Here is a 17,368-nt window from a genome sequence, read left to right on the forward strand (position 1 = left end):
TAAAATATGATAAAACATATATAAACGTAGAATCCTATCAGTAGATAATACATATGTTATACTGCTCAAAAGACAATTAACAAGGCTGGGTGCGGTGGCTCTCGCCTGTAATCCTAGCACTCTGGGAGGCCGAGGCAGGTGGATCATTTGAGCTCAGGAGTTTAAGACCAGCCTGAGCAAGAGCGAGACCCCGTCTCTACTAAAAATAGAAATTAGCTGGACAGCTAAAAATATATAGTTATATAAAAAATTAGCCGGGCATGGTGGTGCATGCCTGTAGTACCAGCTACTCGGGAGGCTGAGGCAGAAGGATTGCTTGAGCCCAGGAGTCTGAGGTTGCTGTGAGCGAGGCTGACGCCACGGCACTCTAGCCCAGGCAACAGAGCGAGATTCTGTCTCAAAAAAAAAAAAAAAAAAAAAACCTAATTAACAAGAACATCTCAATTCTATAAAGCAAAAATTATGTAGGCCACATTGTTTGACCACCATACAAAAAAGCTAGAAATGAATGCAAACTCTCGCTGTCCCTAGCACAAGGCTCAGTGCTGCTTGAACTTGGAGCCTCCAGAGTTCAACCAAACTGATCACAGAGGCCTTCTTAACTCAGTCAAGTCCCATGCTCTTTTTATTCCCTCACCATAAAGGCTGTCCAGGAGAGAGGCTAAGTTCAGATTCCAACGCTCTTAAGAGCCATACTTCAGAAAGTCTTGTTAAATATGCTTTTTGAACATAACTTTGTGACAGAGGCCTTGTTCCATTTTTCTGGATGGGGAGGACCTGGCAGGGAGTCTGGCCCAAGCACCAAAAGGTTGCCATAAAATTCATGTTTTCACTGCCTCCTCTTCCCTTATCAGACAGTTCTCAAAAGGTGATCAAGCCACCGCCCCACCTTCCTATAGTTCATTAATAGGAGAATGGTGAAAGTGTAGGGAAAGGAGACACTAAGGGAGCTGGAAATGGGTTCTCACGTACCCACAGGTAAATGCAGCCCTCTTCTTGGATATGTTGGATATCTTTACTTCTTTACTTCAACAGCATAGATCAGAATGGCTAATCATATAATGTCACAGATGTCTCATTGGTAACATAAAAGATATGTTGTAAATGTCTTACCAGGCAAAACTGTTTTTAAAACTTGAATTACAAAGAAATGAATGAGTTTGTATATGTGTATGTATGTATGAGTGTGTGTATGTTTTAGTGTACTAAATTACAATTTTCTAACATTATGAGCCTTTGGAACTAAGACATACAAACTCCAGAAATATGGTTAATGTTTAACTGGTCAAATTTCAGGTATTCTGGGTATCTCTTATCTTTTATTTAAATGCTTATATATGTATAAACATGTACAATGTGTGTTCTATTTTTGCCTTTTCAATCTGCCAATACCTGGTTAAATAGTTCTTTATATTAATAGTAAATATTCTCTGATAAAATAACTAGTATAGTTTCTGTTTTCCTGATTGGAGGAAATGTCATTGCTCTACCAAATAGACCAGTCTACTGTGAAGCTGCACCAATTTTTAGGAATATGGGCCGGGCGCGGTGGCTCACGCCTGTAATCCTAGCACTCTGGGAGGCCGAGGTGGGCGGATCGTTTGAGCTCAGGAGTTCGAGACCAGCCTGAGCAAGAGCGAGACCCCATCTCTACTAAAAATAGAAAGAAATTATATGGACAGCTAAAAATATATAGAGAAAAAATTAGCCAGGCATGGTGGCGCATGCCTGTAGTCCCAGCTACTCGGGAGGCTGAGACAGGAGGATCCCTTGAGCTCAGGAGTTTGAGGTTGCTGTGAGCTAGGCTGACGCCACGGCACTCACTCTAGCCTGGGCAACAGAGTGAGACTCTGTCTCAAAAAAAAAAAAAAAAAAAAGGAATATGATACTGCCACAGGAAAAGATTAACAATGTAACAAGCTATCAGGAACAAAAGCAGACACAAATTATTTATGGTGGTATTGTGACATCTCAAAAGTACTTTTAAAAATTACATAACTCCAACTTATACCATAGACCAAAATTAGTTTGGGACAGATTTAACAGTTAGATGTCCCCCAGTGTAATAATTGATTGAGGCAGCGATCATTAATGGACTTTAATACCATTGGCTGAAAGTAATAGGATGTTCACACAGTGCTAAAGTATCACTCCACAGGCCACTGTACTTACTAATTTTAAAGGCAAGTATCTGGTTGTCATCACCTTAACTAAGTGATTGAACTTATCATCACTGCTTACGGTACAAAGGGACATTTGTGCCTCCTGATTCATACAACATGTCACTACTTCTGAAGTATTCCAGCAAAAAATTCTTAACCCAAATCTAATCAAACCTCTAGACCTAGCTTCCAGTTTAAAAAAAATACAAGGGATAGAGTAACAAGTTAAACAATAGCACGAAGAAACAATTGGACAAATCCATAGTACTGAACGTTATACCCTAAAATGGTTCTAGACTCATCAAAAGGACAATGTGGGGGGGAAAAAGAGTGGAGGCACTAATCTGGAATGAAATAAATACAATAATGAAATTCAGTGTGTGACCTTGATTGGATTGTGTTTGAGAAAGAAAAAATAGCTATAAAAGATATTTTGGGCATAAGTGGGACTATTTCAATATGGACTGAATATTAAGGAAGTATTATTAATTAACTGGCTTAGATTTGATAACAATATTATGACTATGTAGGAGAATGTCCTTATTCTTAGGTGATGTATTTTGAAATATTCAAGAGTGAAGTGTTATGATATCTGCAACTTACTTTCAAATTGATCAGAAAAAAAGATTATATTGAGAGAGAGACAGAAAGCAAATATGACAGAAAGCTAACAATTGATTCATCTAAATGAAACAAATATGAGTGCTCATTTTACTCTTCTTTCAACTTTCTGGATGTTTGAACATTTCCAAATAAAAGAATTGGGAAAAAAGTTTCAAAAGTAAAAAAAAAAAAAATCAACTAGGGGAAAATAAGTTAATATTTTTATAATTATACAATGAAGAAATCCTTTAAAATATTATTCAGAAGCAAAAACCATTCAATCCTGAGCAACATAGTGAGAACCTGTCTCCACAAAAAATAGAAGCTTAGCCAGGTGTGGTGGAACTGGCCTTTAGTCCCAGCTACTCTGAGGCTGAGGCAGGACGATCACTTGAGCCCAGGAGTTTGAGGCTGCAGTGAGCTATGATTGTACGACTGCACTTCAGCCTGGGTGACAGAGCAAGACCCTGTCTCAAAAACAAAACAAAACAATAATTCAGTTAAAGACTCATAGATTTAACTACATAACAAATTTAAACTTCTGAATCACACACAAGCATCGTAAACATATGGCACATGATAAACTGGGACAAATATACACATATTTGTATATTTGACAAGAAAAATTGAATATCCTTATTCTATCTCTCAGTTCTTACCACTGAAAAGAAGAAAAAGACTTACACTCTGACAGAAAAATGTCTAAGGGTATGAATAAATAATTCAAAAAAGAAGGGCAAAGATGAGAAGATACGGAGTATCTAGTATTAACAACTGCTTGGTTGATGTTTCTCAACCTTCATCAAAGTGGTCTGAGATGCTTATTAAAAATGTAACTTCCTGGACCTACTGAATCTAAATGAGGTGGTGAGCTCTGGGTATCACTGTAATAAAAACTCGCCTAATGATTTATAATCATTCCCGAATAATTTGGGAATCAAGGGTATGACTCAAAAATTTCCTTCTTTCAAGGTCAGGCACAGTGACTTATGTCTGTAATCTGAGCACTTTGGAAGGCAGAGGCAGGAGGATTTCTTGAGGCCGGGAGTTCGAGACCAGCCTGAGCAAGAATGAGCCCCTGTCTCTGCAAAAAATACAAAAATTAGCTGAGCGTGATGGTGTGCACCTATAGTTCCAGCTACTTGGGAGGCTGAGGCAGAAGGATCACTTGATCCCAGGAGTTGGAGGTTGCAGTGAGCTATGATGATGCCATAGCATTCCAGTCCAGGTGACAGAGCAAGACCCTTTCTCAAAAAAAAAAAAAAAAATTCCTTGTTTTCATCTACTTACCTTTGTCTCAAAAGAAATGCAGGAAAACAGAGCCCAGACTGAATGTCGCTTCTTCACTCCTGGCCTGTGTGCTGCCCTGCCATAGGCAAATTCCTTAACCACATTAGTACAATGTGAATAGTAACTACCTTGAAGGGCTTTTACAGGGACTAGAGACACTGTAAAGTACCCAGTACTGTGCTTGGCATATAATAGCTTCCTAATAAATGATGGTTATTATTATTTTCCACTCTTACTCATATTCTACTTTTACACTGCTACATTTCTTTTTTTCCAGGTGACATGATCCTTTTCTTCTTGTGTGCATGTGTGTGTGTGTGTGTGTGTGTGTGTTATAGTGTTTTATGCATGATTGCTCAAAACTAGAGATAACCCTGTTATGGGTTGAATCATATCACCCCAAAATATGTTGAAGTCCTAACCCCTAGAACCTCAGAATATGACCTTATTTGGAAACAGGGTCATTGCAGATGTAATTAGCTTTAATGAGGTCATATTGGAGTAAGTGAGTCCCTAATCTGATTGGTGTCCTTATAAGAAGAGGGAAATTTGGACACTATGCACAGAGGGAAGACAGATGTGAAGATACACCAGGGAAGATAGCTATGTGACCACAGAGGCAGAAATTGGAGTGATGCATCTATAAGCCAATGAGTGCCAAGGAGTGCCAGCAACCACCAGAAGGTAGAAAGAGGCAAGGAAGCATTCTCCGCTACAGGTTTCAGAGGGAGCATGGCCCTGCTGACACCTCGCGCTAGCCTCCATAACTATGAGAAAATCATTTCTGTTGTCTTAAGCCATCCAGTTTTTGGTATTTTTTACAGCATTCCCTAGGAAACTAATACAAATCCTAATATCTTTCAATAGGTGGTTGTAAAACAAACTCGAACAACCATACAATGGACTACAACATGAGTGAGTCTCAGAGACATTATGCTGAGTGAAAGAAGCCAGTCTCCAGAGGTTACATCCTATATAATTCCATTTATGTGACAAATCTATAGAGAAGGAAAACAGGTCAGTGTTTGCCAGAGATTAGGGTGGGGTAAAGGTTAGACTACAAAGGGAAAGCATGGTAGTTACCTAAATCTATGCATGTGTTAAAACTCATAGAACTGTAGAACCAAAAAGAGTTAATTTTGTGGTATGTTAATTTAGATATTTAAGAAAATGAAAGCACACTCATACATACATACACACATATATATTAATATATGCCCAAATGATTTTCTTTTAAAAAATGCTTTAAAAGACATTTTCCATCTGGGATTCTGCCAGAAGGCTGTTTTGTGGGAGCTCTGCCAATTGACCCTTGTTTTCTGTGCTCCTGTTTTTCCATCTGTAAAAGGAGGGGATCTCTCTAGAGCAGTGATTTTCATCCCCTCCTCCCCACATTGTGCCCTAGACACTCCTTTTGTGGAAGTGGGGCGGAGTGGGGGTGATGATGGGTTTGGAGAGAAAGGACATTCGAACTTCACTGGGCTGTGGACACACAGGTCTGCTTCAACTGGAGCAGTTGTGCTTTTGTCTCATATATTTTTTGTCTAAAAAGCTCTGGATTAGAATAGGTGAATAGGTGAACCCAAGCTAGAGCCCCAAATACCTGGGGAGTCTGAACAATCCTGGATTCCAGGGCCTATGTATGGGGCTCACTTGTTCATGCCTTTTGCAAGTGCCCCATGGGTCCTGGTAGTTAGCAAGACCAGGCTGCCAGCTCTAACAGTCTGTGACTCTAAACAAGGTGTTTGAGGGAGAGCTAGAATTGTGCTTCTTCATGACCCTCTGGACGCACATGGATTAAACACAGTGGGACCTCTGAAAAGGCTCTAAATCTAGGCCTTCTCTGAGGTAGGGTGCAAAAGGACCCTAAACCATTTGTTTTTACACACTGGATGATTTTGTTTGTTTGTTTTTTGGGAAAAGCACCATGTAAACAACAAAGGGCCGTGCACAGATGGGGAAAATGCCATTATGAGGATGTGTGTTGACCCCAAACCGGCAGAGCCGAAGAGTATCCTTGCCCTTTACTCCTAGCATGAAACCGTTCATGTGCCAGGTGCTGTGCTAAGGCCTAGTCCTCACAACATCTCTGTGGGAGAAGAGGTGTCATTGTTTTGACAGGTGAGGAAACTGAGGCTCTGAGAGAGGCCCCAGGTCACAATGGGAGGAGATGTCAGAGGTGACGGGGCTGGGTCATGGCCAGCAGCTCCAGCCTCCCAAGCCAAGAACCGTAAGAGGAACCCCTGAGGCCTGGTGTCAGGCCTGCTCTGTCTCAGTACATGCCCTGGGAAAGGGACTATTGTCCCTTTTCACAAAGGCTGGTGAGGGATCACCGAGGACACCATGAGACCTTACCATCTAGTACAGCACTCAAAAAATACAATATTTTTACACTTTATAGAGTGGAATGGTTTCTTCAAAAACTAATGTATAAACTCAAGCTAGAAAACCAGAGATGGACCACTGTGGTTGAAGGTGGGGGCAGGGGTAGCCTGAGACTCCCTCAGGGCTCCTGGAGCACTGCTTGAAGTTCACTTATCCAGTAGGTTGGCACTTACTAGGAGAAGCACAGGGGTGCCATGATGTCCAAAGCTTTGACTTTGGGTTGGAAAGAACTAGGGGGACTCACTCGTGGGTTAGCCAGCCTTAGGCAGGGCTTGGGATTCCAGGCCTGCCACATGTTGGGTGCTGCTGGCAGGTCCATCTGAGCTGGGCATCATCTGTGCCTCCCCCCACCCCGGGGTTCCTGGCAGGCCCCAGCAGCCTGACCTGCCCTCCCCCCAAGATAAGAAACACTTTTGCCATCTGACATTTAATGAATTTTATTCTTAAAAGATAAGGCTTATTATGTTAAAAACTTCATTGCCGCTCCCTTTTTTCTTGCCAGTCTACGAGGTAGCATCAGTTTTCTTTACCAACAAGACGCCAAATGTTCTAATTCAGTCTTGCTGTAGAATCGCGGCAGATGTCAGGGACTGGCTGGGATGGCTCACACTGGCATCTTCTAATGGATGTCTTTCTCGTATATGTCGGGAATCATACCAATCGGTGAGTTGATCATGTGCACGGTGTTCTTTCTAAACAGCTTGAATTCATAACGGATGAGTTGTTCCCAAAAGCCGTTGTTGGGCCGGATGATGGGGCGGCGCGACTTGGTCCAAGTGTGGGCATCCAGCAGGGTCATAGAGTGGTATTTCATGAGGTATGCGAGGCAGAGCGCGGCTGAGCGGCTCACTCCAGCGACACAGTGAAGCAGTGTTCGACCCTGCTTCATATCCACCTTGTGGATGTGATCAGCTATCACATCAAAAAAGTCATAAAGGCGTGCGCTGGGAGCATCGACCACAGGTACCTGTATATACTGAATGTTCTTGAAGATCGTGTTCACCACCTCCACTGACACATTGATGACCGTGGTGATGTTCTTGCTGGACAAAATAAATCTGTTGTTGGCGGCCACACCACTGCCGATGTACAAAGTACTGGTTATCTGGGAGAGGCCACGTATGGAGGCCTGCCGGGCAGCCTGAGATCGCCGGGAACGCGGAGGTGTTGTCATCAAGGCGGTTGCTCAGCGGTCTCTCCGCGCTGGTTCGGGGCACTACCCTCGCCAGGGAGTGCAGGAAAGCAGCCCTGCTGCGAAGTCTCGGAGGAGGGTTTGAGGGAAAGAGGACTAGCCACCCCTTACCACCGTCTTCTACTCTACTTCCCCCACTCCCACCCTGGGCGTCACAATCCTCAATGGCCAGGAGGCGGTGCTCTGGTTTCCATGGCAATGGCCGCTTGCCGAAGGGAGGACAGGGCCTCTGAGCCGGGTCTTCAGAGAAACCCCGCAATCTCTTTCCTTTTTATCTTTCCACATAATCGTTTATTTTCCAAGGCCTAATTGTTATCTTTCTTGACTTTTTAAAATGTTTTGATACAAGATATCTATTTTATGCTTCAATTATTGGACCACACTGAACACAGTATCTATGAATACTTCTATCCCACTAGTGTTGAAAAACATGGCTTACACTTTCTCTGCAAAGTAGCAGCATCGTATTTTCAGTTGGGGAATAGTATAGGGCTCATGTGATTTGCTAATCTGTATAAAACTGTAGAGAGATATGGCTGGGCTTGGTGGGCTGGCCTGATCCATCTTTGTTGATTGTAACCATAAAATTATGCTTCTGCTTACAAACACATTAGCACTGGTTATAAGGGAGTATTGCTAACTGATATATATACCCCTTTATCTATCAGGAAGTTGGCCTGTGGTGGACAGTTGTGACTAATTTAGCTATGTCACAGTCCATTTGTACATACAGCTCAAATCATTTATCCCCCGATTCTACTTTATTGCCTGAAACAACAGCTCAAATGATCTTTTCCATTTTCTTCAAAAAGAATGCCCACATGCTTTGTAAACTACAAATCACTTTGACCACCACCAATGGTGTCTTCCCAGTAATATTAAACATTGTGGAACAAGTTAAAGCTACGTGGTAAGTGGGCCAAAAATTGATTTTTAAAAAGCTACCTGACATTTGTATTTCCTCTCAGCTAAGATTTTTGTAGAATTTGGCAGTAAATCAAAAAGTACTATAACCTAAAACTAACAAATTGTTTCACAGAGCGGCCAAGAGACTCAAATACTTCACTCTCATTACATCATCATTTCGGTTTGTGTGCAAAGGTGTGCTGTGATTATGAACAAAGATGAAATAGATGCCAGCCTGTTTGTGATGGTCAAGAAAATGATAACCTCAAAACACAACACACTTTTCTTTTTCTCAGTTGTCATAATCAAATTATTTTGCATTATTCAAATTGTCAGTCCCCACAAGTCTATCTGGAAGAAAACAGAACATAAATACTAAATAAATATGAAAACTGCCTATTAGGGATAGCTCAATTGGGCTAAAGTTATTTAAAAGAGTTTAGTCTAACATTTCACACAGGATATCAAGAAGAGCTTTGTAATCTATGGAGTAATGTGGAGGCTCCAAAAGAGTATTAGAGTTTAGTTATATCATAAGCATACACTTTTTTTTTTTTTTTTGAGACAGGGTCTTTCTTTGTCACCCGGGCTAGAATGCAGTGGCATCATCATAGCTCACAACAACCTCCAACTCTTGGGCTCAAGCAATCCTCCTGCTTCAGCCTCCCGCATGGCTGAGACTAAAAGCATGTGCCACCATGCCCAGCTAATTTTTCTATTTTTTATAGAAATGGGGTCTCGCTCTTGCTCAAGCTGGTCTCAAATTCCTGACCTCAAGCAATCCTCCCGCCTCGGCCTCACAGAGTGCTAGGATTACATGCATGAGCCACCATGCCCAGCCAAGCATACACTTCTTAAACTTTAAAAATATACCAAAATTTCAATCAGATGTGGTGGCTCATGCCTGTAATCCTAGCACTTTGGGAGGCCAAGGTAGGAGCATTACTTGAGGCCAGGAGTTCAGGACCAGCCTGGGCAACAAAGCAGGACCTCGTTTCTATGAAACAGAAAAATTAGCTAGGCATGGTGGCGTGTGCCTGTAGTCCCAGCTACTTAGGAGGCTGACGCAGGAGAATTGCTTGAGCCCAGGAGTTTGAGGTTGCAGTGAGCTATGATCATACCACTGCACTCTAGGCTGGCTGACAGAGAGAGAGACCCTGTCTCAAAAAAAGAATTACTGAAATTAACCAAAATAATTTCAGACATTATTCTCAAAGACAAGTATGACCCATATTAAATAGATTCATTTATTTATTCTTTCATATTCTGTGATACCCTTTAGTCTGAGGGATGTTGGATGTCTTAAAATTCCACTATAAGGTTTTTGCCGGGTTGGGAGTTGACCTTTCCCCCCCTTGAGTCTGGAAACAGATCACTTTCAGATTCCCATTTGTCTCTACTTTTCCTTGTTATTCAGTAAAGAAAATATATAAGGGACTTGCCCAAGAACACACTCTCTTTATGCCACTGGGAAAAGACCCTGGATGTTAAGAGCTAGTAAATCTTCAGATTTCTCAATTCAGCAGTCAAGGCCCTCTCCCATCTGATCTAAGCCTGCCTTTCAAATCTCATCTATTCATTTATTCATCAGATTTTTATTAAGAATCTATTGCGTGCTAGCCATTTTCACCTATATAATTCCTCAGTTCTGACCAAACAAATAAAATGTTCTTTGTAAACAGAAAATGTACAATCCTGCTTCCTTCCCTTTGTTCATGCCATTCCTGTCTCTTGAGAAATCTCCTCACTTTTCTCTGCTTCCTGTATCCTATCTGAGCTTCAAGAGTCAGCTTGATTAATTTGAAAAGAGGATGAACTGTGCATCCCATCTTCCAATCTGTATCATGAACAGTCCTAGCATGGTGTAGATCCAACATAACACAGAGCATGATTTCCAAGAGCTTATAGTTTGGTCAGATAGATAATCTTGGAAGAGTCCAGAGGATTCATTGTTTTCTGTGTATGTTTGGGGACCAGGGGAAGTAGGGGGATGTCATGGAAGACTTCACAGAAAACATGACCAGGAACAAAGCTTTTTGTTTCTTTGTTTTTATTATTTATTCTGTCCAAGTTTCATTTTGAAAAATATCAACCCTACAGAAAAGCTGTAAGAATAGAGCAATAAACACCCGTTTATTCTTCACCTATAATTCATCTATTGTTAACACTTTGCCACATTTGCTTTATCCATTTAGATATACAAACATACATATTTACTTAGTTGTTTGTTTCTTTTTGCTGAACCATTGAGAGTTTATTGCAGATAAAGTAACACTTTAATCCTTTAGTGTGTATCTCCTAAGAACAAGTACATTCTGCATAACTACAGTACAATGACCATATCCAGGAAGTTTACCATTGACCCCCATATTGTTATCTAATACATAATACATATGCTTCTTTCTTGAAGTGGCAGGTAAAAAGAAATGAAAATATATATAATCTGTATTCAAATTTCATCAAGCCTCCCACTAATATTATTTATAGCTCTTTTTTGCCTTTTGATCTAGGATCAAATTGAGGATCACATACTGCATTTAATTTTCATGGTTTTTGTAGCATCTTTTAATTTGGAACAGTTTCCTTTTGTTTTATTTTGGTCTTGCTGGACATTGACATCTTTGAAGAGTTAGGGCTAGTTTTGCAGAACATCTTTCAACTTGGATTTGTTTGATTGTTTCCTCAGGATTAGATTCAGGTGAAGTATTTTTGGTAAGAATGTGACCAGAATGTGTGATTCTCAGTACATTGTATCGGGGGCATATGTTATTTGTTTGTCATATGAACTATGATGATGATCTTGACCACTTGGTTAGGGTGGCATTAGCTAGGCTTCTCCAACATAAAAGAAGCTTTTCCTCTTTGTCAATAATAAGGAATATGTGGGGTGGTACTTTGAGTTTGTGGGACTATCTTTGAAACAGCACTTTGAAGAAAAAATAGGAGTTCTCCAGGCAGACAAGTAGGAGGGAACATTCTAGACAGAAAGGGAAGTATATGCAAAGGCACAAAGATATTAAATAGTGTCAGGAAGGCAGAGAACAACTCAGAATTGCTAGAGTATACAGAGTGTAGCAGGAGAAATGGCAGGTGGGATGGCTTAAAGATCCCAAAGAGCCTTAAAGTAGGACTCTGAGCTCGATCCTGTAGGCCAGGTGACACAGTGGAGTATTTTACACAGGGAAATGGCACCATCAGACTGAATTTTTAGGAAGCTCACTTACAGGTATGTGTATGGATTTGTGGAGAGAAGGGGTGAGGTGGAGAGAATGGCAATACTAGAGGGAGTGAGAACTATTGAAATAGTTCAGGTGAGCAATGATACATCTGTTACAGACTTCTCTGACATGGAAGCTGGATCAAGTCCAAATATATTTCATCTCCTCAAGTATACATATGGGCTAGGCCACATAAGAGGGTGGAATCCAAACTTCCTAGGGATCGAGGTGTGGATTTTGGTGTCTTGAAGTGAGAACAGTTAAGAAAGAGGCTGAGAATGCAGATAATATGTTTAATTTGGAGGGTGGTGGTAGAGAGAAAACCTTAAGGAGTATGGAGTGAGGGCACAGGAGAGTCATGTAGCTAAAAGGAGTTGTATGCTATGTTGTCTGACAGTCAGGTAGAGTGGAAGTTCCACAGCAGAAGGCCCTAAGGCAGAGGTGGCAGTTGGCCTCCCTGAGTAATGAGCATGGAGAATTACTGCTGTGGTTTGGATGTTTGTCTCCTCAAACCTCATGTTGAAATTTGATCCCCGATGTTGGAGGTGGGGGCCTAATGAGAGGTTCAGATCCCTCATGAATGGCTTGGTGCCTTCCTCGTCATAATGAGTTCTCATTCTATTAGTTCCCACAAGAGCTGATTGTTAAAAAAGAGCCTGGCATCTCCCCCCTCTATCTCTTGCTTCCTCTTTTGCCATGTGATCTCTGCACACACCGGCTCCATGTGGCCTTCCATCATGAGTGGAAACAGCTTGAAGCCCACACTAGAAGCAGATATTGGTGCCATACTTCTTGTACAGCCAGTAGAACTATGAGCCAAATAAATCTCTTTTCTTTACAGATTACCCAGCCTCAGGTATTCCTTTATAGCAACACAAATGGACTAAGATAGTTGTTGTATATAAATTCTATTTCAGGTGTGGGGCTGGGGTAGTTGCACCACCATATAAAGCCAGCAGGAAGCCAGCTCCTCTAGGACTTGTTGCTGGGCTCAGCCTGCTCCTTGGTTTATGGATGTTGAGTGGGGAGACAGATGGATATGAATATGGAAGTCTTTAAATAACACCTTCTAGTCCTGAATATGGATAACATGAGAAAATGATTGTGGCCTATTTGTTAGGTGAAAATAAAGTTTATAAAAAAGTAGGTACATTTCTGTAAAGGCAAAATATATGTGTACGTATATTTATCATGTATGTATATATGTCATATATATTAAATACCTATTTAAAAATCCCATTTATGGAAATATTAGATATCTAAAGCAGTCCTAGGTATATAGTAAGAATTCAATAAGTATTGAATTTTTTTCATTGTAGTTTTAACTTTAATCTGTATGAATCATTCAAACTAAGGCAGATTTTTATTTAAGTTGACAAAATACAAATTGTATATATTTATTGTGTATAAATGATGTTTTGATATATGTATACATTGTGGAATGATTAAAACAAGCAAATTAACATATCAATCACCTCATATACTTATTTTTGTGAATGTTAGATATTATTTAGTATTATATTTGAGTGGTGGAATTCAAAAGGATTCTCTTTGCCTTTTTTTCACTTGTCTATATTTTTTGAATTTTCTAAAATAATTTATGTTATTTTTATAATTAGAAAAAAGAAAGAATCAAAGTGTATTTAAATGTTATAAACAAATATATTTTTTTTGGGCCAATAAAATTAGCAAAGTTGAAAAATTGATAATACCCAGTGTTGACAAGAATTCAGAGAAATGGGTACTCTCGTGCATTGTCAGGGTTGGAGGTGGGGGACAGTAACTCCAGCCAAACAATGTGGTAATGAGGATGTAGAGCAACGAAAACTCTCACGGCCTTGTTCGGAGGATAAGGTTTTACTCCTAATTTGGCAATATGTAGTAAAGCTGAAGATACATATATATACTCTATCCCCCAGTAATTCCACCCCAGGTAGAAACTCTTGCCCATATACACAAGAAGACATTACAAGAATGTTTATAGCAGTGTTACTTATAATAGTGAAAAAATGGAAACAATATAAATGCCCATCAAGAAGAAAATTAAAATTTGATGGCTTAGTCATATAATGAATACCATATAAACAACTATGAAAATAAATGAACTAGAGCTACATGTGTAAACCTGTATGTGCATCAGAAGTATAATGCTGTACAAAAAGAGCAAATCACTGGAGAATATATGCAATGTGGAGTTTAAAAACAAGCAGAACAATACTATACATTGTTTATATGTGCTTATGCATATATGTGTGTATATATAGCAAAAACTAAAAACCTTGCATGGGACTGAGAAACATCAAATTGAAGATATGATTCCTCCAGGGAAAGATAGGTTCTGGGAGGGCTAGATAGGGAGTTTCAATACGTCTTAGTATTTTATTTTGTTAAGAAAATAGATCTAAAGCAAATATGGCAAAATGTTAAGGTCTGACAAACTGGATGTTGGCTATATAGGTATTTATTATCATATCCAGTAGACTTTTAGGATTGCTTGAAACATTTCAAAAATTTCATAATAAAAAATGAATGCGGAAAAATGTACATGTGCTTTTAGCTAGCAATTTCTCTAGCGGTAATTTATTTATTTATTCTAAAGAAATCCTCACAAATGTGTACAAAAGACTTACTTACCAATGTGTTCATTGTAAGTATTATTTATGATATAAAAAAACTGGAGAAAACCTAATTCAGCAATAAGGGCTTGTTTAACTACATTGCAACACCTCCATAAGGTAAAATATAATGCAGCTCTTAAAATGATAACCTAGAAGAATATTTATTTATTTATTTATTTTGAGACAGAGTCTCACTCTGTCACCCTGGCTAGAGTGCCGTGGCGTCAGCCTAGCTCACAGCAACCTCAAACTCCTGGGCTCAAGCGATCCTCCTGCCTCAGCCTCCCGAGTAGCTGGGACTACAGGCATGCGCCACCATGCCCGGCTAATTTTTTCTATATATTTTTAGTTGTCCAGATCATTTCTTTTTATTTTTTAGTAGAGACGAGGTCTCGCTCTTGCTCAGGCTGGTTTCCTACCCCTGAGCTCAAACGATCCGCCTGCCTCGGCCTCCCAGAGTGCTAGGATTACAGGTGTGAGCCACTGTGCCCAGCGTTAACCATTCTTAAGTGTATAGTTCAGCGCCCGGCCAAGAATATTTATTGACATGAAGAAAAGTTTGTACTATTTTGTTAATAAAACTGCAATATAACAGTTTGATCTCAATTTATAATATAAAGTAATATCTTTTTATCTATATATGTAGATTCATGAATAGAGAAAAGCAAAGAAGGATATACACAAAAAGGTCCACAATAGTTATCTCTGAGCGGTGTTATTATAGAAGCTTTTAATTTTCTGGATTTCCCCCAAATTTATATAACAGATATGTGATAGTTTTATAATTAGAAAAACTATATGTTTAAAAAAGAGACTATTAAAATGGTTTTGGTGAGAAAAAATATGGAGTTAGAAAAGAAAACAGCAGCTGCAGAATAGAGAAGAGACAAAATCAAGAGCAATTTAAAAGGTATAATTGACAAGATTTTCTAATAGATTAAGAAGGGAGGGGAAAGGAGGAATATCATGGTGACTTGCTGGTTTCTGACTTGGGCAGCTGGGCAGGTAATGACACCATTCTCTGAAATATGAAATGCACGAGGGAGATCAGATCCTGTGTGAAAGATGAGTGAGGAGTACAATTTGCAACAGGATGAGAATCAGAGGCCCCAGGGCATTATAGCAGACAGTATGGGGCTCCTATCCTGAATCCACTCTCTCCAGTCTACCTATTTTTTTAAATCCATATACCTTGAGGATAATAGCTCCTGTCGACCTCTTAACAGGAGCCCGAATGTTCAGGTACTCACCTCTCTCCACACAACCATATGCTTCAAGGGAAACTGCCTCCATTTCCAGTTTCTGAAGCGGCAAGTTTAGCATGAAGTAGATTCTGATCATTCTAAACCAGTTGTGCCAATTCCATTTCTCTTGCCAATGACTGACATAAGAATGGGCAACTGAACAAAACCTGGCAAATGATATGCTAGGGGAAAATCTATTGGGGATTTCTGAGAAAGGTTTCTTGGTTCCCAAGAAAGAGACAATAGTACTAGATACTCCCTTTTCTTCCTCTGAATATGTCTTCTCTGGATGTGATACCCAGATCTTGGTAGCCATCTTGCAACCATGTGGGGAGGCAGCCCGAGGGCAAAGCCAACATCCTGAAGATGGCAAAAGGGAGAGATGGAAAGCGCCTGGGTCCTGGATGGTGTTGACAGGATTCTTTATGAGTCCCCAGAACGCCCTTATCTCTAGACTTCTTATTTTGTAGGATAACAAACTCTTACTGTTTAAGCATTTTGAGACAGGATGTTCTGTCACTCGCAGCATTCATCTGAAATGACATAAACAAAATCCTGTGGAGATGCCCCGCTGTAGAACAAAGGCTTTTGAGAGCAAGACTTGCCTGAGGTCATAAATAACAGAGTCTGGATCCTACTTACAACTTTAGGCAAGTTGTTTGGTGGATTTAAATTGTCTTGAAATTGTGAACATAGTATAAAATTTTATATGTTTTATATTTTATTTATATATGCTTATTTTATTTTAAATGTGATAATATAGAAGTTTATAGTGTAAAAAGTGTAATTCCCCCTTTCACTCACCCACTGATCCCATTCCTTTACTTAGAAGTAACTGCTGATAATATGATGAGTTTCCTTTTAGATCTTTTACTGAGCATTTACACAGACACACACACACACACACACACACACATTTTTACCAAAATTGGAGTGAATGTTTAAGATAGTCTAAGTAAAACATAGGCCATGGGGCATACCTAACATTCATAGCAAGGAGCTCTGACACCTCAAAGAGATAAAGCAATCATCTTCCAGAAGAGCTGAAATAGGCATGTGAGAATGCTGGACAAGAAAGACACACAAATCCTAGCATTTTGGGAGGCCGAGGAGAGAGGATTGCTTGAGGGCAGGAGTCTAAGACTAGCCTGAGCAAGGGTGAGACTCCCATCTCTATAAAAAATAGAAAAATTAGCCAGGTTTGATGGTGTGCGCCTGTAGTCCCAGTTACTCCGGGGGGAGGGGGGCGGGGGGGGCGGGGGGAGGCGGGAGGGGCGGAGCTGAGGCAGGAGGATCACTTGAGCTCAGGAATTTGAGGTTGCAGTGAGCTATGATATGATGACACCACTGCATTCTATTTCTAGCCTGGGTGACAGAGCGAGACTCTGTCTCAAAAAGAAAGAAAGAAACATACACATATATATTAAGAGGATATATTCCTACCCTATAAAGATATACAACTATTATGTACCCATAATAAAGATCTTGGAGATCTTTTTATGTTGAGTTCATTCTTTTCAAAGGCTGTGTGATATTCCATAGTATAGATGTACCATACACTATTTAACCATTAATGTGACATGGTGTGTTCATAGAAAAAAAAATAGCCATTGCCACCTTGATTGATATTTGAGATGTTTTCAGTTATTTATTATTACCAAAAATGATGTGATAAACATCCTCATACTGATATTTTTGTGCATATTTGTAACTCTTCCACTATGATCAATTCCTAGTTGTAAAATTGCTG

General features: G+C 39.9%; 1 protein-coding gene across 1 annotated transcript; it reads right to left on the bottom strand.

Annotated features, from left to right (window-relative positions):
* Nucleotides 1-7,059: 7,059 nt before the first annotated feature.
* Nucleotides 7,060-7,614, bottom strand: DUSP21 (dual specificity phosphatase 21). The gene has a single exon (XM_069464293.1). The coding sequence runs from the start codon at nt 7,612-7,614 to the stop codon at nt 7,060-7,062; it is 555 nt and encodes a 184-aa protein (XP_069320394.1).
* Nucleotides 7,615-17,368: the final 9,754 nt, after the last annotated feature.

Source organism: Eulemur rufifrons, chromosome 30 (assembly GCF_041146395.1).
Source record: "Eulemur rufifrons isolate Redbay chromosome 30, OSU_ERuf_1, whole genome shotgun sequence".
Taxonomy (NCBI): domain Eukaryota; kingdom Metazoa; phylum Chordata; class Mammalia; order Primates; family Lemuridae; genus Eulemur; species Eulemur rufifrons.

Excerpts from the sequence above, each read along its gene's own strand:
- DUSP21 (XM_069464293.1), bottom strand. The coding sequence starts at position 7,614 with ATGACAACACCTCCGCGTTCCCGGCGATCTCAGGCTGCCCGGCAGGCC.